This window comes from Salvelinus alpinus, chromosome 2 (assembly GCF_045679555.1).
Source record: "Salvelinus alpinus chromosome 2, SLU_Salpinus.1, whole genome shotgun sequence".
Lineage (NCBI taxonomy): Eukaryota > Metazoa > Chordata > Actinopteri > Salmoniformes > Salmonidae > Salvelinus > Salvelinus alpinus.
Genome location: NC_092087.1, coordinates 13064018 through 13091376, shown reverse-complemented (window position 1 = coordinate 13091376; position 27359 = coordinate 13064018). Strand labels below are relative to the sequence as shown.

At 44.8% G+C, this 27359-nt stretch overlaps 1 protein-coding gene across 2 annotated transcripts in view; it reads left to right on the top strand.

Annotated features, from left to right (window-relative positions):
* Positions 1–342: 342 nt before the first annotated feature.
* LOC139554210 (interleukin-17 receptor D-like) overlaps positions 343–27359 on the top strand; it is a 48667-nt gene continuing 21650 nt past the window's right edge. The window contains exons 1-3 of one of the 2 annotated variants that reach the window (XM_071366994.1): positions 343–581; positions 25229–25295; positions 26381–26506. In XM_071366994.1, the coding sequence (XP_071223095.1) occupies positions 462–581; positions 25229–25295; positions 26381–26506 (313 nt within the window). In that variant the 5' untranslated portion in view covers positions 343–461. The remainder of the gene's footprint in view (positions 582–25228; positions 25296–26380; positions 26507–27359) is intronic. The other variant, XM_071366993.1, reaches the window with a different exon arrangement.

Here is a 27359-nt window from a genome sequence, read left to right as displayed (position 1 = left end):
ACTAGTATTTTTGTAAGGATAAAAATTCAGCCATAGTTGATCTGAAATGTTTATTGCTTGCCAACATTTTACTCCCTCTATGTTTAATAACACACATACATGAATTATTCATTTCGGTTGCCTATCCTGACGTGACGTTTGTTCTATAGAAAATATTTGACTCTCATGTGTGTCACAGAAAGTATTTGACTCTAGCCACAAAATTAAGGAAATTAGAAGGGGGGATAATTCTGGCAGAGGGAAAATTTTCGGCACAACACCGGACCTACCAAATAGCCTACTAACTTTTTGCCATCCAACTTCAGCAGTGGTCTCTCAATAGCTGTAGGTAGGCTGCTACGAGCCACAGCCCCACCTTGCAGGGAACACTACTCCGTCTCGGACTTCACAGATAACAACATTCTGAGACAGACGGCTCAACCTCCACAGTCTGAACAGATAGTCTTCATGGACTAGAGGGGATGGCTGCGCGACCGAGACTATTTTACCTACTCACAACTTTATTCCTGTTTTTGAACTACTACTCTGCATTACCGGCGACTGGCACCAAGAAAGGAAACTCTGATAAATGCAACTATAAGGTAAAAATCATCAAACGTAGCCTATCGTCGTGTCTTAGAAGTTATGTAAGTGCGTGTCAAGTCTTGTTCAACAGACTTGAGTTATTCTGACATACATTTTTGACGTTTTGTTTAACCTAGCTGTGGAAATGATAGCTATTTAGATATTTTTTTCTAAATAATTTGGGCGAATAAAAAAACGTAACAAGAAGATACTTCAAGAAGTCAGATATGTTTTTGGTTTAAATATGCAGTATTATTGTAGATTTGTGATATTTTATAATAAAGCCCATGACGGATCTACACACAACCATGTTACATTAATATGGAACGAATAGAACAAAATGTAGCCAGTACTAGACAGTTTGTACCACAACCGGAAACTGTTTTAGGTGAAACTTGTTGCAAGTGAGAAGTGGTGTGACAGGGTTTCCCAAACTCGGTCCGGTCCTGGGCGCGCGTTTTGGGTTTTGCCCTAACACTGCACAGCTAATTACAATAACCAAAGTACCATCAAGATTTGATTATTTGAATCAGCTGTGTAGTGCTAGGGCAAAAACCTAAACGCACACGGGGGCAGAACCGAGTTTGGGAAACCGTGGTCTTTCAGATACCCAGCAATGTGTTTGACCTGAGCACAGTCCCATTTCACTCGCCAATTGTCATTATAATGTTGTGAGAGTAGACATGGAATCAGTAGAGGAAGCTGATAAGAATTTAAAATGGATGAGTAAAATGACCCAATTGTATTATTTATCAAATGGGCTGAGTATCATCCCTTGCTTTTGTTTGTTATCTTTTCCTCAGCAGTGGCTGCTTCTTTGTTGTGTGATTGACTGATGTGCTATTGAGTGAGAGATTGACCCGTAATGCATTGTCTGTCTTGGGGGCCGGGTGGCCTTTGAAGTGATTTCCTATAGGAAGTCAGGTCACTGTTTGCTCAATTAAAATTTCTTGGCATTTCCTCTTTGCAAGCACAGGCCATCTCCCCTCAACAGCCGCTTCAAACAGCTCTTAGGATGCAAGTCCTCAATCAACAGTTGCTAAAAGAAACACTTGAAGTTTTAAATACACAAACCTACAGGTGTCAGGTAGTTTATACGAAGAGACTGTAAAAGTCTACATGTTTTATGCCAACATGATATAACACTCCTCCACTTGTAGTCTATTTTTGAGGAACCCACACTGGCTTTAGTTTTCATTATAATATGCATTTGAACTTTTCTTCCATTGATACAACATAAACCTCCACATGATTGTCTACTTAAAAGCTCAAACATTTGACATAATATTGGCAACAAAGTGTTTGGACATAGGAGCGTGTATAGCCTACACACAATATGAATTTTCAACACTGTTCCCTGTGATCCAGTCTGTATCACAACCGGCTGTGATTGGGAGTCCCATAGGACGGCGCACAATTGGCCCAGCGTCGTCCAGGATTGGCTGGTGAAGGCCGTCATTGTAAATAAGAATTTGTTCTTAACTGACTTGCCTAGTTAAATAAATAAATAAAATGAGGATCAGGCAGGATACTGTTATGTGGATGTTGAGGTTGGCGTAGTGTTTTAATTCAGTGGAGCTTGTCTCCCATTGAGAGGGCAGCAGAAGTCTGCTGGAGGTCCCATGGGACAGAGGTTGGCTCGGGATTAAAGTGCTTATCCTCCGGAACTCCGCTCCTTCCTTACCTCCCTCCATCCCTCACTCCCTGCCTCTCAGTGCTATTCTGTCACAGCCTCACCAAGGGGCTCGCTAAGAATGAAGATTACTCATTTATATTTTTTCAAAATGAGCCAAAATTTCCATACATCCCATTTCTCTCTGGAGGAGATTTGCTTGGATGTTTTTGTAATACACACTGCACTTCATTCATATTCCATATTTCTGTAATAACAAGAGAGAGGAAAAAGAGAACATCGACTCAAGCCAGGTTTCCTTATTGGATGGATATTACCAGCTGTGTAATCCTTTTAATCAAATGCCATTCGCCTACATCTGGTAAAGTTATGATTATAGTTTGTGGAGTTGTAGCCACTGTGATATCAGCCAAACTATGAAACATATTAGTTTGAAGGAGTGGTTGGAGATTGTAACTTCTTCTTAACAGATATATCTGGGAATTGCATCCTAGGTTTCAGAGGAAGTCTGGAGGACCAATGCAATCAATAAAGTTTATAACAGGTCTCTTGGACAAATTCTGAGACTGGTGTTGTGTGCCAAATAGCACCCTATTCCCTATATAGTGCACTACTTTTGACCAGATAAAGTAGTGCACTATAAACGGATTAGTGTTCCATTTGGGACGCACTCAGGTGAAATCACCCGTATTGGTTTCCCCTGGTGCTTACAACCACATAAAATTCCCTCCACCACCTGGGACAATGAGCTAGTTGTTTGCCTTGCCTCTATGGGCCGGTTAAAACGCTTCAAAATACAGCATAGAACATACACTTTACATGAACGTTTCTCAGAACTAAATGAAATAAGGAAAATAGGTTAGTCTATTTGAAGAGTAAGCGGTCTGCTCATGATAGATATGTTTAATTCTTTGGAATAACAAATAATAGTGTTCTGCTTGTGATTTGGTAGACTTTTATTATTGGTTTCAATGGTCTGCTGTATTTCCTAAAATGTGGATACTCATGCGATCAGAGGAAACAATAACATTGATAGCAGCACCCCTAATCACAGTACTACTCTGTTTTAAACCTCAGACATACCGGTAGGATTGTCAAACGTTTCCTTTCCGACGGTACTTAGCACCTCAATCTCTTTTGTGTTCACACAGCAAAGACCTTGGAAATTGTCAGCCACCCAGCCTTGTTAAAATACTCCAAACCAGAGGGTGGCAGTAGCATTGTTTGACACTGCATGTTTGTGTGTGTTGATTAGTTTATGGTCTAGATTCCAATGTAAGCTAGGTAGCTATCTGCGCTAATGTTGCTATTTTGTAGAAAGCCCTTGTTGATACTAGCCAGATGGCCACAGCTAGATAACTACCTAACAAGATGACGAAGAAACAATTTAATTCACTCTCCATAATACCATAGTGCCAGCCCATAGCCACATTTTTTGCTAGCTAGCGCAACATAGCTAACTAGCTAAGGACACTGCACTAACTTGGCAGCTAACACAGGCAGCTAACACAGGCAGCTGTTTCATGGAAATGAGCTAATCCATTGTGAGTTAATTGTAATGTTAATACTAGTGGTTAGCTTTCCAGGGGGAATTATTTAGTGTTGTGTGCATTGCGTCTGTGAACTTAGCTAGCTACCATCACATAGCTTACATTGCATATGAAGTGTGACTGCTTCATCCGTGGATGTGCGGAGAAAATGCCCTATTTTTTTTGGTGTTGGCTCCCCCACGAGGTGGTTCGTGCTCTCTGATTGGCTCAAAATCAAGTAAAATCAGTAGGTTTGTCACTACCGGGTCGGCACGCAGCAGGTACCGCTTTTGTTCTAGCAAGATTAGGAACGGCCTCCCACGGTGGTGGAACGCTACACGAGTGTGTTTTGCACCAACTGTCATTGTCCCAATGATTCCCAGTCATGCCTTGATATACATTGTCAAATGGATGGAAAGAAAAAAAAGAATGGACAGTGTTTTACAATGTCTCTAGACATACACAAACAGTGGCCTGGCCAAGTCTTTTATAGTGGTGGCCCTGGGATCCCTTACCAGCCCTGGCTTGACTGCACGTGTGGGACACCTTTTCCTTTCATCCACTTTGGCTTTAAGGTTACTCAAACTCAAAGGAAAGAAGCACCCTCTTGTTCACTCTTTCTTGTGGCTGTAACATCTGGCTGCAGATGAATGATATCAGGGATGGAGGTGCGCTTGTTTCGTAGTGTTGACAGTCTGTGAAGAGAGGGAGAAAGAAGAAAGAGAGAGTGTGTGTGTTCATTCTGTGAGTTTGTCTCTCTGTGTGTGTGTGTGTGTGTGTGTGTGTGTGTGTGTGTGTGTGTGTGCGCGCATGTGCACCATTCACGTGTGTGTGTGTGTGGGGGGGTGTGTAACAAGGTTTAGAGTTATTCCTGTCCACCTCTTTGAGGGAGCATTGAAAACCATCCAACCAGCTCGTAACCTTGTAGGCAGTTTTGTCTCTGTTCTGTGGGAAAGTCCCTGGTTGGCTAGCTTTGAATCGGGACAGAGCCGTCGCCCTGGAGCTTTTCTCAATGAGGCCGGGGTCTTTCAGATGCACGGCTGCCTGCCTTTGATTGTCAGGGAGGGAGGGAGTCCTGCTGCTAGGGAAGAATGGCTGTTTGGCCCTGATAAGCGGGAGGTATGTTAAAAGTGAATTAGAAGTCCAGAATGTCTGTTCACCTCCCCAGGGTACTGCACTGCAGTGTTGATCGGCCGGTCAGAGTCTAGCTGTTGTTGTGCTTGGTCTGGTCTTACGCAAGACATTTATAAATGAATTCTTATTCAATAAATAAATGAATGATTAAACGGTCAGACTTAGAAATACTGTAAGTTAGCTTCCGTGTGGAATTGTTTGGACACACATGCGCCGTCGCACACATATACAAACAAATACACACAGAACACACACACACACACACACAATTGTAAGGACTGTGTCTGACCGACAGACTGAAGTGATTACCATCAATTATCTACTCTTTTCTCTTTACCTCATCAGTGATCTGATGAGGGGAAAGTTCCTACTTCCTGCCAAAGACTCAGACCCCAGCGTGAGATTACACAGTGGTCTCTTCAAAGGCTCAAGAGTCAGATAGATGGTTACTAGAAGGTAGTCCCCTTCCTGTGTTTCAATGTGACCCGACTGACCAGTCATTTTATTATGACTACTACGACACCAAGGCTCAGAGCCCAGAGTGAGATTACACCAAGGTAGTTTGCTTTTTTGTGCTCATTGTCACTGTGTTCACTAAGCAGTTGGTGGCTCGATGGAGTTAGTGGCTCGATGTCTATTCTTATTTGGTTGAGTTAAACATTTAGGGTTACATATCGTTAGTTGATTGTAAGTAGGGAAGAGTTAAGATGTTTGTGTATTTGCATGCACATTAGTTACAATGTCAGCCCTGCCTTAGTCATTACAGCATCAATGCTAGGGTTTCCATGAAGAGAGGAGCAGCCGATGTCCCAGTCATTGTCCTGGATGCTGGATCCTGGTTTGGATAGAGGTCCCAGTCATTGTCCTGGATGCTGGATCCTGGTTTGGATAGAGGTCCCAGTCATTGTCCTGGATGCTGGATCCTGGTTTGGATAGAGGTCCCAGTCATTGTCCTGGATGCTGGATCCTGGTTTGGATAGAGGTCCCAGTCATTGTCCTGGATGCTGGATCCTGGTTTGGATAGAGGTCCCAGTCATTGTCCTGGATGCTGGATCCTGGTTTGGATAGAGGTCCCAGTCATTGTCCTGGATGCTGGATCCTGGTTTGGATAGAGGTCCCAGGGTAGTGCAGAGCATTCTTACAGCGTGAAACACAACACTGCATATCCCAACAAGCACTGTCCCTTACCATACAGACATTTACTTGCTCTGTCTCTGTCGGTGCGTGCGTGCGAGCGAGCGTGTGTCTGTAATGTGATCAGCTCTTTCTCAGCTAAACCTGGCTGGTCAGGACTAGAACAGACTGGAAGCCTTCAGCTCCTCAAATGGCTTCAGTTGGATCAGGATCATTTGGATGACTCAGTTGTCCCGCCTTTAGAAAAACACCTTCGGATGTATTTCTTACTACTGTTGTTCATTGTCTTAGGATCGGATATCTTTTAGCCCACCTTAAGGCTATATCTTCCAAGAGTCATTGAGTCCAAGAGTATAGTCTTCCAATAGTCTTCCATATAGTCCTGAAATTCCAAGACTTCACATATGATAAGGAAATGTGTCCTTCTTTTTCATCTATAAAAGGAAATTAATGTAGTTTTATTGTTGTGTAAAGTTGCCCTTTCTTTATGGCTTCCTCCCTTTGAAAGGCCTGTTTGAACTTGACACAGGTTCAAACTCTTTTATTGAATGGCAAATGCAAGTTGGTCAAAGCAATGTAAGAGTAGGAAATACATTATCATATTCATCAAATTCTTGGATGGAACATTGATGTTTTATTAAGGAAATAGCTGTAGTTTAGTGACGTAAAGCTGTTAAATCATTTGTAAATCCATTGTTAAATCATTTGTAAATCCATTGTTAAATCATTTGTAAATCCATGGTTAAATCATTTGTAAATCCATGGTTAAATCATTTGTAAATCCATGGTTAAATCCATTTGTAAATCCATTGGTAAATTTATTGTTAAATCATTTGTTAAATCCATTGCATTAATGGCTTTCTAATGGCTTTCTAACAGTGGATCAATGAGAGCCAGGTAATAAATTGTCCAGAATTTATACCATAGCAATTGATCTATACAGCAGCTGTATCCTTTTTATAAGTGAATTCTTACTCTGTCAGTCAAATCGAAACCATTATATGTCTATACAGCAGCTACAGTCATACATTTTTCTTCTCTCTCAACCTCAATCAAATATAAATCAACATTCTTAAATAGAGCAGAATACCGTAGTAAGTGAATGTCTTCCAGACATGAGGTTTCTCCCTCTCTGCTCCTTCTTGCCATGGCCAACAGCATAGATATCCCCCTGGGAGGATGTGTTCATTTGTCTCAGCCTCTGCCCTCTGCCCCTGTCTGCTGTGTATTCTAGAGGGTCAGCCCTGCTCTGCCCCTGTCTGCTGTGTATTCTAGAGGGTCAGCCCTGCTCTGCCCCTGTCTGCTGTGTATTCTAGAGGGTCAGCCCTGCTCTGCCCCTGTCTGCTGTGTATTCTAGAGGGTCAGCCCTGCTCTGCCCCTGTCTGCTGTGTATTCTAGAGGGTCAGCCCTGCTCTGCCCCTGTCTGCTGTGTATTCTAGAGGGTCAGCCCTGCTCTGCCCCTGTCTGCTGTGTATTCTAGAGGGTCAGCCCTGCTCTGCCCCTGTCTGCTGTGTATTCTAGAGGGTCAGCCCTGCTCTGCCCCTGTCTGCTGTGTATTCTAGAGGGTCAGCCCTGCTCTGCCCCTGTCTGCTGTGTATTCTAGAGGGTCAGCCCTGTCTGCCCCTGTCTGCTGTGTATTCTAGAGGGTCAGCCCTGCTCTGCCCCTGTCTGCTGTGTATTCTAGAGGGTCAGCCCTGCTCTGCCCCTGTCTGCTGTGTATTCTAGAGGGTCAGCCCTGTCTGCCCCTGTCTGCTGTGTATTCTAGAGGGTCAGCCCTGTCTGCCCCTGTCTGCTGTGTATTCTAGAGGGCCAGCCCTGCTCTGCCCCTGTCTGCTGTGTATTCTAGAGGGTCAGCCACCCTCTGTCCCCATCTGTGTATCTACCAGGGGGGTCAGCCACCCTCTGTCCCCGTCTGTGTATCTACCAGGGGGGTCAGCCACACCTCTGTCCCCGTCTGTGTATCTACCAGGGGGGTCAGCCACACCTCTGTCTCCGTCTGTGTATCTACAAGGGGGGTCAGACACCCTCTGTCCCTGTCTGTGTTTCTACTGGGGGGTCAGCCACACCTCTGTCCCTGTCTGTGTATCTACCAGGGGGGTCAGCCACACCTCTGTCCCCGTCTGTGTATCTACCAGGGGGGTCAGCCACACCTCTGTCCCCGTCTGTGTATCTACCAGGGGGGTCAGCCACACCTCTGTCCCTGTCTGTGTATCTACCAGGGGGGTCAGCCACACCTCTGTCCCTGTCTGTGTATCTACAAGGGGGGTCAGACACCCTCTGTCCCTGTCTGTGTTTCTACTGGGGGGTCAGACACCCTCTGTCCCTGTCTGTGTTTCTACTGGGGGGTCAGCCACCCTCTGTCCCTGTCTGTGTATCTACAAGGGGGGGTCAGCCACCCTCTGTCCCTGTCTGTGTATCTACAAGGGGGGTCAGCCACCCTCTGTCCCTGTCTGTGTATCTACTGGGGGGTCAGACACCCTCTGTCCCTGTCTGTGTGATGGACCAGGGGGTCCGGCAGCCATGCTCTGTCAGTGTGATGGACCAGGGTGTCCGGCAGCCATGCTCTGTCAGTGTGATGGACCAGGGGGTCCGGCAGCCATGCTCTGTCAGTGTGATGGACCAGGGGTCCGGCAGCCATGCTCTGTCAGTCTGCTCGGTAGGACTTTGGGTCAGCGACCGTCTGCCACGTGTGCTGTACTGTGACTGTGAAGGTCAACTGTGCAGGAGCTCCCTAAATCCATTTAACATGGAGGTGTGTGCTGTACTGTGACTGTGAAGGTCAACTGTGCAGGAGCTCCCTAAATCCATTTAACATGGAGGTGTGTGCTGTACTGTGACTGTGAAGGTCAACTGTGCAGGAGCTCTCTAAATCCATTTAACATGGAGGTGTGTGCTCTACTGTGACTGTGAAGGTCAACTGTGCAGGAGCTCCCTAAATCCATTCAACGTGTGTGTGTGTGAGGGAGAGAGAGCGGGGGGGGGGAGTGTGTGAGCGAGACAGTGTGTGAGGTTTACGTGAGGGAGAGGAGGGGAAGGTTTCAAAGCTGGAAAAGCCATCAGCTTTGCAGAGAAGCTCCAGCTTTCATGGAAAGATAGGACTGTGCCTTGTAAAGGCATGAGTGTTAAACGCATGTGTTCACTTGGCATCCCTCCTCCTGAGGGTAGGTAGGGAATTATTCACTGCCGCGGGGATTTGTCTTTCACTGACACCAAGGAGGCCCACATGTTGTGGGTGTACAGTGTGTCTGTGTTCTGTTCAGTGTGTGTGCTCATTCCTCCGTGTCTAAGCGCATGTTTTCTCCTGTGTGTTTGTGTGAGAAACCTGGCCTCCCCTCGGGTAAAAAACAGGCCCTCTGTTTACGAAAAAGATCCAATGAGTTTTTGCTCAGTAATGTCATAGCATATGGTAGTATTTCAGACTGAGAGGCAGGCAGGCAGGCCTGCGACAAATGGTGTGTGTCCCAAATGGCACCCTATTCCCAATATAGTGCACTACTTTTGACCAGGGCCTATAGTGCTCTGGTTAAAAGTAGTGCACTATGTAGGGAAAAGGGTGTCATTTGGGATAAAGGCATTGTGATGGGAGTGAAACGGGAAAGGCATTAAGGAAAACAAAGCTAGGGAAGGAGGAACGTCAAGCCGTACTTAGGCTACGTTCCAAATGGCACACTATTCTCTACATAGTGCACTACTTATAACCAGAGCACCATAGGCCCTGGTCAAAAGTAGTGCACTATATAGGGAATAGGGTGCCATTTGGGACTCAACCAGACTGCCTGGCCTGCAGCATTTGATCAATGGCTGTGGAGCAGAGGCCCCTCATCAGACTAGAGCTCTCTGTGTCCCCCACATACCTCCCATCATACCCCTCTGGGGTTTCTCTGTGTTCACACCGGTCACAGACTGGGGCACAAGTCACAAGAAAGTCCATGATCAGATAGATTTTACTCCTATATTCAAATAACTGAAATGAGAGTTGTGCAACGTTTACATAGTTTGGAGTGTATTACAGTTACTGAATGTTTATAGTTTAATTTAATACAGTATATTTGCCAAACATACAAGCCTCCTGTGATTTTTATGTTTTGCTTGTTTTTCTCTAATTACCGAAAACCGTCAGGAGTCATAGCTTGGTACTCAGTTTTTGTGTGTGTGTGTGTGTGCGCGCCCGCCCACCCGCCTACGCGTGTACATGACTTACGTGTGTGACAGAACTCCTCCACAAAGCGACCTTTTATAGTCCCAAACATGCATTAAACATCAACACTTCCTCTGTTTCCTCATCAGGCTGACTCAGAGGCTTTTTGATCTCTCTCTCTCATGTTTGAAAGGACGTCCACATTTTCAGGATGTTTCTAATTGCCTCCCTTCGCATTAAAACACTCGCTCCGGGAGAAGTATAATTGCACAAATTTGGGAAACTGATACCTGGATCATTGATTCCATGTGGGCACCTTAGGCTAGATGGGGCTGACTGGGGGACGAAACAGCAAATGAACAACTACATGACCAATCTATTGGAATATTACTTTTTTTATCTTCTATTATGAATATTAATGCTGGGCTCCAATGGAAATAGAACATACTGTAACTTTAAGGCAACTGTTCACTTATTCAACCTCCTCTTCTTCCTGAAAACCAGAGAGAAGTTAGTCTGGATTTCATGTGATAAATGCCTATTCATGTTCTTACACCATGTTGTGTGGATGAAATGAACAAAAAAGTAGAAAATTGGAATGTATCCTCTCAGAACATGAATGTGACGTTTAAGACCTCCATTAACTTGCCATTAAGGCTGGTCTGTCAGTGAGGGGAATGTATGGAGGTTTGACAGGGGTCTACGGAGCGGTTTCTTAAACCAGAGAAGCAAACTGGGCCTCCAGTGAAGCATATTCCGGGAGCGCACACGCATACAGTTGAAGTTGGAAGTTTACATACAATTTAGCCAAATACATTTAAAATCAGTTTCACAATTCTTGGACATTTAATCCTAGTAAAAATTCACTGTTTTAGGTAATTTAGGATCACCACTTGATTTTAAGAATGTGAAATGTCATAATAATAGTAGAGAGAATTATTTCATCACATTCCCAATGGGTCAGAAGTTTACAATTAGTATTTAGTAGCATTGCCTTTAAATTGTTTAACTTGGGTCAAACATTTTGGGAAGCCTTCCACAAGCTTCCCACAATAAGTTGGGTGAATATTGGCCCATTCCTCCTGACAGAGTTGGTGTAACTGCGTCAGGTTTGTTAGCCTCCTTGCTCGCACACACTTTTTCAGTTCTGCCCACACATTTTCTATAGGATTGAGGTCAGGGCTTTGTGATGGCCACTCCAATACCTTGACTTTGTTGTCCTTAAGCCATTTTGCCCCAACTTTGGAAGTATGCTTGGGGTCATTGTCCATTTGGAAGACCCATTTGCGACCAAGCTTTAACTTCCTGACTGATGTCTTGAGATGTTAATTTAATGTATATCCACATAATTTTCGCTCCTCATGATGCCATCTATTTTGTGAAGTGCACCAGTCCCTCCTGCAGCAAAGCACCCCCACACCATGATGCTGCCACCCCCATGCTTCACGGTTGGGATGGTGTTCTTCGGCTTGCAAGCCTCCCCCTTTTTCCTCCAAACATAACGATGGTCATTATGGCCAAACAGTTCTATTTTTGTTTCATCAGACCAGAGGACATTTCTCCAAAAAGTACGATCTTCGTCCCAATGTGCAGTTGCAAACCGTAGTCTGGCTTTTTTTCTGGCAGTTTTGGAGCTGTCGCTTCTTCCTTGCTGAGCGGCCTTTCAGGTTATGTCGACAGAGGACTCGTTGTACTGTGGATATACATGTAGATAGTTTTGTACCTGTTTCCTCCAGCATCTTCACAAGGTCCTTTGCTGTTGTTCTGGGATTGATTTGCACTTTTTGCACCAAAGTACGTTCATCTCTAGGAGACAGAATGCGTCTCCTTCCTGAGCGGAATTTTCTGGAATTTTCCAAGTTGTTTAAATGCACAGTCAACTTAATGTATGTAAACTTCTGACCTACTGGAATTGTGACACAGTGATTTATAAGTGAAATAGTTTGTAAACAATTGTTGGGAAAATGACTTGTTTCATGCACAAAGTAGATGTCCTAACCGACTTGCCAAAACTATAGTTTGTTAACAAGAAATTTGTGGAGTGGTTGAAAAACGAGTTTTAATGACTCCAACCTAAGTGTATGTAAACTTCCGACTTCAACTGTACGTATACATAAACACAATCACGCACGCATACACACACATACACAGCCTTGATTTGGTGGGACCAGAGAGAGAGAGAGAGAGAGAGAGAGAGAAGAGTGAGTTATGATGAATTAGCATTAATAGACCTTGATAAAGGACACAACGGCAATTGTCCCAGAACAAAAGGTTGGGAATGTGAAATGGGAGCCACATGTTGGGGTAATGAGAACCGCATGGTGGGTAGGTACTGGAGAGGAGAGCAGGGTACTGATTAGTACAGCCCTGCCCTGTTGGAGGAGATGACCTCATTTCCTTCTGCCCACAGCCTGGGCTGGGGCTGGGGTTAGAGAAAGAACCATGATGGTAGGATAGGGCTGGGGTTAGGGGAAGAACCATGATGGTAGGATAGGGCTGGGGTTAGGGGAAGAACCATGATGGTAGGATAGGGGTCGGACTGGGGTTAGGCGAAGAACCATGATGATAGGGTATGGGTCTGGGGTTAGAGGAAGAACAATGGCGAATAACAGACCACTAGGGTAGGGGTTGGTATGGGGCTAAAATATAGTCAAGGGAGGGTTAGGGGGAGCGCTGAAACCAGCATGTTCATCTATGGTAGGGGCTGGGTTAGGGGTTGTATGGGTAGAGTTAGTGGTGGAATCATCATACCAAGACATCTATGGTAGGGGCTGGGTTAGGGGTTGTATGGGTAGAGTTAGTGGTGGAATCATCATACCAAGACAGCCTGGGTAAATATCTGTTTGAAAGACTCTCAGTACCATAAGTATCTACAATGTGTGAACTGTCCACTATTCAGCTTTCAAGCCACATAATCCCAACTGCTCCTCTGGAACTCTTGTTAAGCATCCCATAAGAAGGACCCTTCATCCCCACCTACCCTCGGGCATAATCTTCTATGATTATGTATACTAAATAAACACACCGTTTAACCTTCCATTATTTAATCAAACAATCCAAGTGTGAGAGTAATCAAATGTTGCATGCTCTCGTTCTTTCTCCGTTTGTTGTTTTGATGTTCCCGGTGATTTGTTGGACAAACAGAGAGAAGTGGTGTGGGTTTGTTTGTTTTTCTATGACCAGTTCATTTCAGCCTCTCCCTCTGGGATAACAGTACCACAGTAACTGAGACTCTGATTTTTCACTTAAAATGTGTGCCAAACAAAAAACATTGATTTAAAAGTTTAACAAACCATACAACTCAGGGACTACTTTTAATAATTTACACTGACATTTTTACAAAAACAAATTTACTGGAAGAACTGTGCAGATGCGAAGTTTGGTAACAGAAGTTTGGTAAAATCTCCTAGAGTTTTTTTTTTTTGTGTCCACGTTTTCTTAAAACTGTTGCTGTAGATATCTGCTTGATTCAAAGGTTTCTGCAGAAAGAATGGGGTGTCAGCTATGACATCACAGTATAAATGCAATGTGTATAGTGTTGGTCCCACGTTTAATGAGCTGAAGTAAATGATCCCAGGAATGTTCCATATGCACAAAAAGCTTATTTCTCTCAAATATTTTGCGCAAATTAATATTTCTCCTTTGCCAAGATAATCCATCCACCTGATAGGTGTGGCATATCAAGAAGCTGATTTAAACAGCATGCTCATTACACAGGTGAACCTTGTGCTGGGGACAATAAAAGGCCACTCTAAAATGTGCAGTTTTGTCACACAACACAATGCCACAGACGAGGGAGCGTGCAATTGGCATGTTGACTGCAGGAATGTCCACCAGAGCTGTTGCCAGAGAACTGCATGTTTATTTCTATACCATAAGCCACCTCCAATGTCGTTTTAGAGAATTTGGCAGTACGTCCAACTTGGCCTTGGCAACCGCAGACCACATGTATGGCATCGTGTGGGCGAGCAGTTTGCTGATGTCAACGTTGTGAAAAGAGTGGTGGCGTTGTGGCATGGGCAGGAATAAGCTACAGACAACAAATACCATTTTATCGATGGCTGTTTGAATGCACAGAGATACCGTGACGAGATCCTCAGGCCCATTGTCGTGCCATTCATCCGCCACCATCATCTCATGTTGCAGCATGATAATGCACGGCCCCACGCCGCAAGGACCTGTACACAATTCCTGGAAGCTGTAAATGTCCCAGTTCTTCCATGGCCTGCATACTTACCAGACATGTCACACATTGAGCATGTTTGGGATGCTCTGGATGGATGTGTATGACAGCGTGTTCCAGTTCCAACCAATATACAGCAACTTCACACAGGTATTGAAGAGGAGTGGGACAACATTCCACAGGCCACAAGCAACAGCCTGATCAACTATATGTGAAGGAGATGTGTCACGCTGCATGAGGCAAACGGTGGTCACACCAGATAGTGACTGGTTTTCTGATCTACAGCCCTACCTTTTTTTAAGGTATGTGTGACCAACAGATGCATATCTGTATTCCCAGTCATGTGAAATCCATAGATCCGTGCCTAATGAATGTAATTTAGTAAAATCTTTGAAATTGTTGCATTTATTTTTGTTCACAATATTTTGGTTATTGAACTACAGTAAGTGAAGTGGGTTTACACCCGGTAACGGAATTGCACTAACATAATTTCATCATGGGTTTGTACTATACATAAATGCATAATTATGGATATGAATGGCATTCTCTTCATGGTGATGTTTCCTAAATAAGTACACAAAGATATAGATATGCAATATCCTCTTTTGCATATTTGGGTATTATTCTACACACTGGCTATTACAGTTCAGAAAGTATTCACTCCCTTTTACTTCTTCCACATTTTGTTATGCTACAGTCTGAATTTAAAATGGATTACATTGAGATTTGTGTCACTGATCTGCACACAATAACCCATCATGTCAAAGAGGAATTTTGTTTGTAGAACATTTTTGAAAGTAATAAATTGATAAATAAATAATACAAATTACACAACTGAATGCATTCAACCAAAATATGTCTTCCACATTTAACCCAACCCCTCTAAATCTGAGAGGAGCCTTAATTGACAGCAGTTGTTGTTGCTTAATTAACTTTCTTGCTCATGAGTAGAACAGCGGATTTTTACATTTTGCCAGCTTTGGGATTTGAACCAGTGACCTTTTGGTTACGGGCCCAACGCGCTTAACCGCTAGGCTACCTGCCTCCGAAAACTTGAAATGTCTTGAGTCAATAAGTATTCAACCCCTTCGTTATGGCAAGACTAAAGAAGTTCAGGAGTAAGAATGTGCTTAACAAATCACATAAATTGCATGGACTCACTCTGTGTTCAATAATAGTGGTTAACAGTTGTTATGACTACCCTGTCTCTGTACTGCACACATACAATTATCTGTAAGGTCCCTCAATCGAGCAGTGAACAAGGCATTACAACAAGTAACGCTCTTGAAAAAGAGATTTTAAATCTCAATGAGCCCTTCCTGGTTAAATAAAGGTTAAATAAAAAAGTAATATTGTGGCACAGAAATGAACTTTTTGTTCAGAATACAAAGGGCAAATCCAACACAACACATCACTGAGTTCCACTCTTCATGGTGGCTGCATCATTATATGGGTATGCTTGTCATCGACAAGGACTAGGGAGTTCTTTAGGATAAAAATAAACGGAATACAGCTAAGCACAGGCAAAATCTTAGAGGAAAACCTGGTTCAGTCTGCTTTCCAACAGACACTGGGATACAAATTCACCTTTCAGCTGGACAATAACCCAAAACACAAGGCCAAAATGGAGTTGCTTACCACGGCGAGTTTTCCTGAGTGACGTAGTTACAGTTTTGACTCAAATCGGTTTGAAAATCTATGGCAAAACATGAAAATGGCTTTCTAGCAATGATCAACAGCCAACTTGACAAAGCTTGAATAATTTCTTAAAGAATAATGAGCAAATATTGTACAACCCAGGTGTGCAAAACTCTTAGAGACTTACCCAAAAAGACTCACAGCTATAATCGTTGCCAAATGTGTTTCTAACATGTACTGTCCTTTGGGTGGTGAACAATTCTTGATACACACGGAAACTGCAGCGCTGCAGTTCTTGACACAAATCGGTGCACCTGGCACCGGCTACCATACCCCGTTCAAAGGCACTTACATTTTTTGTCTTGCCCATTTACCCTCTGAATGGCACACATACACAATCCATGTCTCAATTGTCTCAAGGCTTAAAAATCCTTCTTTAACCTGTCTCCTCCCCTTCATCTACACTGATTGAAGTGGATTTAACAAGTGACATCAATAAGGGATCACCTGGTCAGTCTATTTCATGGAAAGAGCAAGTGTTCTTAATGTTTTAAATACTCAGCGTATATAAGCCTTAATAAATATAATAAAAACTGTCTTTTAATTTGACACCCAATTTGACCTATGAACTATACACGTTGGTGCTCATGGGTCCTTTTGAATGGAAATGACATCTCTCTCAGCAGACGAATCAGATGATAACACTGAGCATCACAGCCAGGGTTACAGCCTCAGCTGGGCTGTCATTGCTTATGTTTTTTACCTCTAGTTCTTTTTAGAGTGACACAATTTATCATTTGAGAAACATAAATCTTTATTTTGTTTGTACCTACCAAATCTCTTTCGATATCCACAACTGTCTAATGCCATGTATAGAGATGTTGCTTTGACTGCATTCAAATATATGTTTGATAAGCGGTGTAATTGATATTTCACAGATGCTAAAAATGGAATTTTATTCACGTTCTTTAAAAATATTTTAAATCTCTTTTGATATGTGTGTTGTCTGTTTTTGTTTATGATAAACAACCATATGGCTCCCATCTGGAATGGGTCCACGAACAAGGTCTGTCCTGTCCCTTTTCAAAGGTGGGGGGATTCGTAGCTAAAGGTCGAAGGGGATTAGTTGAGCCTTACAACACATACTGTATGTCCAAAATGTTAGTGGTTAATTAAGAACAAGCCCCCCCCCCCCCCCCAACTACCTTTCCTATCTCCCTCCCTACCTCCTTTCTTCCTTCCCTCTCTCTCCTACCTACCCCCTCTCCTACTACCCTCCGTCATTCTCCTCCCTCTCCACACATCCCTCCCTAGGGGTAAGTTGTAATTAATCAGTGTTTGGGAAGTCTCAACGAGGTCTGCATTCTATTCACCAAATGACAGATGATGGTGTACATGTATTTCCCCCCCCCCCCCCCGAAAATGAAAAGGGTGGAAAATTCAGGAGAAGAGAGGGGTGGGGGTAAGGATGGGGGCCAAGGGGGTGTAGAGATGGGGGGGGCAGAGCAGAGGCGGAGGGGATCAAACAAATAGTTGCCTTTTTACAGATTTCTTTTAACATTTTTAGCTGGTTTGTGTGGAGTTGTCTCCATATGTTGGGCGGTTAATAGTCTATTTAAAGAGCACTACTTGTAACTCTGCTGGATCTGCTCTGTTCCTCTTCAACTAATTACACATGTTGTGAGGTTATAGGATGCCAGAAAGAAAAACAAGTCTTCTTTAATCATCCTGGCTCCTTTGAACACTTTGAGCAACTGTGACCAACCAACAAACAATGTATCTCTTGGCCATTAACTACACTATAATTTTGGCCAAATAAACTTCAGTCCTAGAGAGTGTATTTAGCATAGGGGCCTGTGTTTAATGAAATTCTATGAGGGTGAGAGACACACATGTTCCCCAAACCGAACAAGCAACTTGAAAGGTCTTTCTGTGCGGATGGGTTCGGGAAGAAGTCTGGTGTGTGTGTGAAGGGCTTCTCTTGCAGATTATATAATTATTGTTATTATTGAGAGAAGAGCAGGAAGGAACACCTGGTTCAGATATGTCTGGTTCAGGCAGTTGGGGAGGAGGACGCCCATAGCAGACCTGGGTTCAAATTGTATTTGAAATCATTTAAAATAGTTCAGCTGTGCTTGATTGAGCTTGCCTGTCGCAGTGGAACAAATAGAAACGTCTCAAAGCTGCAAACCCTGCCCACCTGCACACTCCAGGCAGGCTAAAGCAAATAGTATTTGAACCCAGGTCTGCCCCATAGATTGCAGGTCCTGCTCTCTGTCTATCTGCTGCTGAGACGCTGCACACTCCTTATCATTACGCCCTGTCCTGGACAAAGGCATACAAAGCTCTACTGCAGCCCAAATGTTGTCTGCATGGTGGTGCAGGTTGTGTGTAGCATATGTCAAATCAAGCTTTAATGGTCACGTACACAGGTTTACAGATGTTATCGCAGGTGCAGCTCAATGATTGTGTTTCCAGCTCCAACATTGCAGTAATACCTGGCAATAAGGGAGACACTAAAGTGTTTTAGTACTATATCTCTTGACACATTGATGAAAATAATCATGACCTCTAAACCTTCAAGCTGCATACTGGACCCTATTCCAACTAAATTACTGAAAGAGCTGCTTCCTGTGCTTGGCCCTCCTATGTTGAACATAATAGACGGCTCTCTATCCACCGGATGTGTACCAAACTCACTAAAAGTGGCAGTAATAAAGCCTCTCTTAAAAAAGCCAAACCTTGACCCAGAAAATATAAAAACTAGCGGCCTATATCGAATCTCCCATTCCTCTCAACAACAAAAAAAGCTGTTGCACAGCAACTCACTGCCTTCCTGAAGACAAACAATGTATACGAAACGCTTCAGTCTGGTTTTAGACCCCATCATAGCACCGAGACTGCACTTATGAAGTGGTAAATTAACTTTTAATGATTTCAGACCGAGGCTCTGCATCTGTCCTCGTGCTCCTAGACCTTAGTGCTGTTTTTGATACCATCGATCACCACATTCTTTTGGAGAGATTGGAAACCCAAATTGGTCTACACGGACAAGTTCTGGCCTGGTTTAGATCTTATCTGTCGGAAAGATATTAGTTTGTCTCTGTGGATGGCTTGGTCCTCTGACAAATCAACTGTAAATTTCGGTGTTTCTCAAGGCTCCGTTTTAGGACCACTATTGTTTTCACTATATATTTTACCTCTTGGTGATGTCATTCGGAAACATAATGTTAACTTTCACTGCTATGCAGACGACACACAGCTGTACATTTCGATGAAAAAATTGCCCTCCATGGAGCCTGTGTTTCAGACATAAGGAAGTGGATGGCGGCAAATGTTCTACTTTTAAACATCCTCTATGCACTTCCTGATGAACCAAGTCATAGAGTCACGTATACGTCGATACTATTCTCAGAGGTGACTCGAGAAATGTCCCAGTCCGCGTGATCAATACCATCTTGAAGCAAAGATTCTGATTGGTCAGACCAAAGTTGAACAGTCCTTACCACAGGAGCTTCCTGTTTTAAGTTTCTGCCTATACGTGGGGAGGAGCAGAATGGAGGTGGGATCTGATTTGCCGAAGGGAGGGCCTTACAGCTGTCCCGGAAGAGAGAGTAGCAATGATCCAGGGTCCGTGTTGCGCATGTAGCACAGAACATTTGTTTAGATTTCCTTTATTAAAGTCCCCAGCTACAATAAATGCTTCTTCAGGATATGTGGTTTCCAGTTTGCACATAGTCCAGTGAAGTTCCTTGAGCCATTGTGGTGTTGGCTTGGGGGAGAATATACACAGCAGTGACGATGACTGAAGAAAATGATCTCGGGAGATAATGCGGTTGGCATTTGATGGTAAGGTATTTCAGATCAGGAGAACAAAAGTACTCGAGTTACGTAAAACAGAGTATGTTACAGGCCCCGATGTCTCTCTGGAAGGAGATCCTTGCCCTGAGCTTGTCTACTTTATTGTTAGTTACTGAACGTTAGTGAGTAATACACTCAGAAAGAGTGGATGGGATGCACGCCGCCTGAGTCTGACTAGGCCCCAGTCCTTCTACCTCTTCTCCGGCATCAGCGTTTTGGTGCAGCCCCCGGGATGAATAGCGCTGCCTCGGGTAGTTCAAACAAAGGATCCAGGTCAGGGAAGTTGAATTTCTGCTCAAATTTCTGGTGATTTCTTCCTGGCTATAGGTAATAATACACTAAACATTCTGAGCGGATAATGTAAATACTGAAAAGCTGTCTTGGAGCTAGAAACATGGCTTTATTTGTTATTGGTGCAATAACATCACCTGCCTGTTTTCTCTCTTTTAACTCATCCAGTAGTATTTAGGAGTCCTCTTTAAGTGGATGACATGGGTCCCTCCCCTACACCATGTAAAGTAGTGGGTCCCTCCCCTACACCATGTAAAGTAGTGGGTCCCTCCCCTACACCATGTAAAGTAGTGGGTCCCTCCCCTACACCGTGTAAAGTAGTGGGTCCCTCCCCTACACCGTGTAAAGTAGTGGGTCCCTCCCCTACACCGTGTAAAGTAGTGGGTCCCTCCCCTACACCGTGTAAAGTAGTGGGTCCCTCCCCTACACCGTGTAAAGTAGTGGGTCCCTCCCCTACACCGTGTAAAGTAGTGGGTCCCTCCCCTACACCGTGTAAAGTAGTGGGTCCCTCCCCTACACCGTGTAAAGTAGTGGGTCCCTCCCCTACACCGTGTAAAGTAGTGGGTCCCTCCCCTACACCGTGTAAAGCATTTTAAGATTTGACACAAACTGGTGAATCCAGGTGAAAGCTATGATCCCTTATTGATGCTGCTTGTTAAATCCACTTCAGCCAGTGTAGATGAAGGGGAGGAGACAGGTTAAAGAAAGATTTTTAAGCCTTGAGAGAATTGAGACATGGATTGTGTATTTGTGCCATTCCAAGAAGCATTGGAGTTAACATAGACCAGCATCCCTGTGGAACATTTTCAACACCATGCCCCAACAAATTGAGGATGCTCTGAGGGCAAAAGGAAGGTGTTCCTAATGTTTTGTACACTCAGTGTATGAACATATTAATAATAATTTTTATTATGATCAGAACTATTTCAGTAGGAAGTGTAGGTAAACTTTACCAGTTGATCCAAGACGACCAAATAACCCCCTTTCCTTTCCTCTCCTCTCCATTCCTCTCCCTTTCTCTCCTTTCCTTCTTGTCCTCCTCCCCCTCCCAGCTCCAGAGAGTATGGTTAATAGGTTATTAGTCCTGTCCGGCCGAGCCCCCTGTGTCCTCTATAGCCCTATAATATTCAGGGAGCATTGTGACCGAGGCCTGACCCTCCGTCTACCTCATGCTCAGCCAACAACTCGACCCCCCGTTCATCTGCCACGTGGGATGCAGACAGTTATTGGCACCACACCACCACCACGCCAGCCCCTCTCAACCGAAACTGCATTTGAAGTTTTAAAGATGCCAGTTGACTCTTGAGGCCATTTGACACACGGGGAGAAGAGGGGGAGAGGAGAGGAGAGGGGGAGGACATCAGAAGGAAGGGAAGGAGTGCTGGAGTCTTCCCTCTCCCTGGCAGCCAGGCAGGCAGCACCAAACCAGCATCCTGTAGCAACAGGAACAAAGGCCTGGCCTGTATATGGGGGCTGTAAAAGGCCATTGTGTTGGGAGGGTGGGTGTCGTAGAACTTGTAGCAGGCTTATTAGGAGGTGTTATGTCAACCCCCCCTAAACACACACACACACACACACACACACACACACACACACACACACACACACACACACACACACACACACACACACCCCCCATGGCCTGTTCCAAAGGTGTGATACTGTGGTCAGGGGGCTTACAGCCTGCTGATTGGATACAGGTGTGGCGGGTGGTGAGGCCCTGTTGCAGGCATCTGTGTGTGTGTGTGTGTGTGTGACCAGCCTCCTGCTGAGAGCAGGGTGTTAACTCCAGGACGGCAGGCCCAGCAGCCCATTAGCTCAAGGCACCGCTCCGACACTTCATTCCCCTGCTAAATGAGAGATTGGGGAGATACCGCCTTCCTCTCTGTAGCAGTAAACATTTAGTTTAGTTCGTAGCCAGCTAGGTAGCTTCCTCAGAAAATGTGCCCTTTAACACTTTGAAAATGCCTTGAGCAACGTTCGTTTGACCCCAAATAATGTCAGGTTTTTGCTCCCTGTAAGAGTAAGACTGAGGGTGTGTCTTTAGCCCAAAGTGTTAGACAGAGACACGGAAAGGAATAGAGTGTGTTGAAATATGGGAGAACCTGTTTAAGAGAGGAAGACCGTGTTGTATGACCTTTAGGATATCGTGTGATGAATAGGTAATGTTTGGGTTGAAAGCACAGGGAAGTGAGTGATGAGGACGGTGGACACCTCTGCTGATGGCTCCTCCTGTTCAGCCATGGTGGTCTAGTCTCTAGCCGCTCTCCCTCTTTCTGCTTCACTTCAAGCACAAACATCTGGAGGTGCAGGTCGGCGACTCGGGCAGGGAGAGGTGGGAGTTTGTGTGTGTGTGTGTTGATGGGAGTGTGTTGGGGGGAGTGGGGTTTGAACTGGTTGGGGGCCTCATCAATACACATCCTGAGAGGGGGAGAGAAACAGGAATATTTCACATAAATCACATCCTGTGAGGGGGAGAGAAACAGGCAGATTTCAAGACTTTCACATAAATCATGCTTTGAAGTCAATGGAAGATTTGAGCAAAAATTCAAGTTGCACATGTTGATATCCAGTTAGGACTCAGGTCTTTGTCAATTTGATAGGTGAATAAATAAACCAATGCAAATTCTGCACCATTAAATGTAGTGACACACGCACGGCAAGTGGTACCGGAGCGCCAAGTCGAGGTCCAAAAGGCTTCTTAACAGCTTCTACCCCAAAGCCATAAGACTCCTGAACAGCTTATCAGAGGGCTACCCAGACAATTTGCATTGCCCCCCCCCCCCCCCCCGCCCCCTTCTTTTACGCTGCTGCTTCTCTCTATTTATTATCTATGCATAGGCGCTTTACCTTCATGTACATATTACCTCAATTACCCTGACTAACCGGTACATTGACTCTGTACCGGTACCCCCTGTATATAGCCTCGCTATTGTTATTTACTGCTGCTCTTTAATTATTTCTTACTTTTATTTCTTATTTTTTACCTAACACGTTGGTTATGGGCTTGTAAGTAAGCATTTCACTGTAAGTTCTACACCTGTTGTATTCGGCGCATGTGACTAAAACCATTTGATTTGAACTCACTCACACACATATACGCATCTAGCACTGCGATGCGGTCTAAGCCACTGCACCGCAGTGCTAGAGGCGTCACTACAGTCCCGGGTTCGATCCCGCGCTGTACAGTATCACAACCGGCCGTGATCGGGAGTCACATTTGGCCCTGCATCGTCCGGGCTAGGGGAGAGTTTGGCATTTACAAGTAGGCCGTCATTGTAAATAAGATTTTCTTCTTAACTGACTTGCCTAGTTAAATATAGGTGAAATAAATCAAATAAAAATTCAATTGAACTACCATAGGCCTCACAGTAACAGGGCTTAATGGTCTGTGTTATAGTTTCCCAGACTTTGTCTGAGTCATTTTCCCTAGTTGGGGTTCATTTTGTGGCATCTTGTCTCAGAGATGAGGGCTTTTCTTACATAGCATGATGGAAATAAGAAGATATCTGATATGCAAGGCTGCCAGTGCCAGCCAGCTATACAGTCAGCCAGCTAATCAGTCAGCCAGCTATACAGTCAGCCAGCTATACAGTCAGCCAGCTATACAGTCAGCCAGCTATACAGTCAGCCAGCTACACAGCCAGCCAGCTAATCAGTCAGCCAGCCAGCTATACAGCCAGTCAGCCAGCTATACAGCCAGTCAGCCAGCTATACAGCCAGTCAGCCAGCTATACAGCCAGTCAGCCAGCTATACAGCCAGCCAGCCAGCTATCCAGTCAGCCAGCTATCCAGTCAGCCAGCTATACAGTCAGCCAGCTATACAGTCAGCCAGCTACACAGCCAGCCAGCTAATCAGTCAGCCAGCCAGCTATACAGCCAGTCAGCCAGCTATACAGCCAGCCAGCCAGCTATCTAGTCAGCCAGCTATCTAGTCAGCCAGCTATACAGCCAGCCAGCTATACACCCAGCCAGCTATCCAGTCACAGCTTTACAGCCAGCCAGCCAGCTTCCAGTCAGCCAGCTATACAGCCAGCCAGCCAGCTATCCAGTCAGCCAGCTATACGACCAACTATCCAGTCAGCCAGCTATACGACCAACTATCCAGCCAGTCAGCTTTACACCCAGTCAGTCAGCTTTACACCCAGTCAGTCAGCTATACACCCAGTCAGCCAGCTATACACCCAGTCAGCCAGCTATACACCCAGCCAGCCAGCCAGCTGTACACCCAGCCAGCCAGCTATCCAGTCAGCCAGCTATCCAGTCAGCCAGCTATCTAGTCAGCCAGCCAGCTATACAGTCAGCCAGCCAGTTGTACACCCAGCCAGCCAGTTGTACACCCAGCCAGCCAGCTATCCAGTCAGCCAGCTATCCAGCCGGCCAGCTATACACCCAGCCAGCCAGCTATACACCCAGTCAGCTATACAGTCAGCCAGCTATACACACAGCCAGCCAGCTATCCAGTCAGTCAGCCAGCTATACACCCAGCCAGCTATCCACCCAGCCAGCCAGCTATACACCCAGCCAGCCAGTCAGCCAGCCAGCTATACACACAGCCAGCCAGTCAGCCAGCCAGCCATACACACAGCCAGCCAGCTATCCAGCCAGCTATCCAGCCAGCTATCCAGCCAGCCAGCCAGCTATACACACAGCCAGCCAGCTATACAGCCAGCCAGCTATACACCCAGCCAGCCAGCTATACACCCAGCCAGCCAGCTATCCACACAGCCAGCCAGCTATACACCCAGCCAGCCAGCTATACACCCAGCCAGCCAGCTATCCAGTTAGCCAGCCCATCCCCCATCCCTCAACTGGAGCATCTACTGTCCTGCTCAACTTAGTGTAGTAGTGTCCCACAGCTGGGCTCATTTTAATTATTTATTTTATTTTTGCTGTTAAACAGTATTCCAACTAGTGGGTTATTTTATACATCCAATCATTCATATAAGCATGTAATTCTATAGGTTATTGTTCATTCAAGCTTGCTCTTCAGTAAGACAGCAGATTGTCTGAGTGTTGGCAACGTGGTTGTGATGTATTGATATGTGTCACTGTCTGCCAGTTGTTCTTGTGGTCTTACCATCCATCCATTCCCCTCTTTCTCTCTCTCTCTCTCTCTGCAGGGGCTCCAGGTTCAGTCAAGTTCTGACGAGAATGGTCGGAAGCTCGGGGTCACATTCCGAACAGACAGTGAGTCTTTCTCACAGTGAAGCCTTGTTTAAATGTTATCTCCACATTTATACAATTATAGAATTGTAACTGTTTACTATTTAACATGAAAACTGACTTCCATTCCATCCTAAAGTTGCCACTTCTCAGAGTCCCATTCCTGACCAAACTTCTCCCCCCCCCCCCCCCCCCCAAGTTAATTACTCCAGAAGTCAAAGTTTTCTCTCTTGTAGCAAATCCGGATTTTCTCAGCAGTCGGCTACTATTGTCCTTGACTGTCAGAGGGGAACAGCTTTTCTGAAAAGCGTCTCTGTGGTTTAGCATCACAATCGACTGCAGCTCAGAGCCAGGGGGCGTGTGTGACACAGCCCACTGCTCCTCTTCCTCTACCTGAGAGAGAAGAGAGGACATAGGGATCATTAACAAAAGAGATGGGAGCGGAGAGGAGGGGAGCAGAGAGGAGGAGGGGAGGGGATGGGAGCAGAGGGGACAGCTCCTTGCATGGCTGCACATTCTCTTCCCCAGGCTTGGCTCAGAGAGAATCTCACCCACCCACCTGTCCATCAGTCCCACCCAGCCGTTCCCGTCCATCAGTCCCGTCCATCAGCCTTCACCCAGGGAGCCCTGTTCTGTTCTGAACTCTCCATCTTAACCATACTCTCTGTTCTGAGCTCTCTGATCCATCCTCGTTCTTCTCTTCTCTCTCTGTTGTGTTGTGGTGTGAGGTGGGTTATCTGTGTGGTAGATGAGGTCGGGAGGGCTTCTGCTTCTGCTAGTAAAGGTTGTTTTGAAATTGAAAATAGTTTTTATCTGTGTTCATCAACCTTCTCTCCTCTCTGTCTTTTAACATAGTCTAATTGTGATACGTCCTCTTTCTTCTCTCCTCTCTGTCTTTTAACATAGTCTAATTGTGATACGTCCTCTTTCTTCTCTCCTCTCTGTCTTTTAACATAGTCTAATTGTGATACGTCCTCTTTCTTCTCTCCTCTCTGTCTTTTAACATAGTCTAATTGTGATACGTCCTCTTTCTTCTCTCCTCTCTGTCTTTTAACATAGTCTAATTGTGATACGTCCTCTTTCTTCCCCCCTCTGTTCTTCTCCGCCAGATTGCTCTGTGAACTGGAGCCCATTGGGGAAGCATGCCATCTATGAGGTGAACAATGTGACGTTCAGCCACCTCTCCTGTGACAGCCAGGCTGCTGTGGTGGTCCACTGGATGAGCAGCCCTCTGGGTATGTAACCAAGCCATCTACACCTGCACTGTCTATGGAATTAGAACGTTCACCATGATGAAATAAAGTAGATGCCCAGGACCTCTGGGTATGAGGTATGTACTAGAGGTCGACCGATTATGATTTTTCAACGCCGATACCGATTATTGGACGACCAAAAAAAGCCGCTACCGATTAATCGGCCGTTTTTTAATTAATTTATTTGTAATAATGACAATTACAACAATACTGAATGAACACTTATTTTAACTTAATATAATACATCAATAAAATCAATTGAGCCTCAAATAAATAATGAAACATGTTCAATTTGGTTTAAATAATGCAAAAATAAAGTGTTGGAGAAGAAAGTAAAAGTGCAATATGTGCCATGTAAGAAAGTTAATGTTTAAGTTCCTTGCTCAGAAAATGAGAACATATGAAAGCTGGTGGTTCCTTTTAACAGGAGTCTTCAATATTCCCAGGTAAGCAGTTTTAGGTTGTAGTTATTATAAATATTATAGGACTATTTCTCTCTATACGATTTCATATACCTTTGACTATTGGATGTTCTTATAGGCACTTTAGTATTGCCAGTGTAACAGTATAGCTTCCGTCCCTCTCCTCGCTCCTACCTGGGCTCAAACCAGGAACACATCGACAACAGCCACCCTCGAAGCAGCGTTACTCATGCAGAGCAAGGGGAACAACTACTCCAAGTCTCAGAGCGAGTGACGTTTGAAACGCTATTAGCGCGCACCCCGCTAACTAGCTAGCCATTTCACATCGGTTACACCAGCCTAATCTCAGGAGTTGATAGGCTTGAAGTCATAAACAGCGCAATGCTTGAAGCATTGCGAAGAGCTGCTGGCAA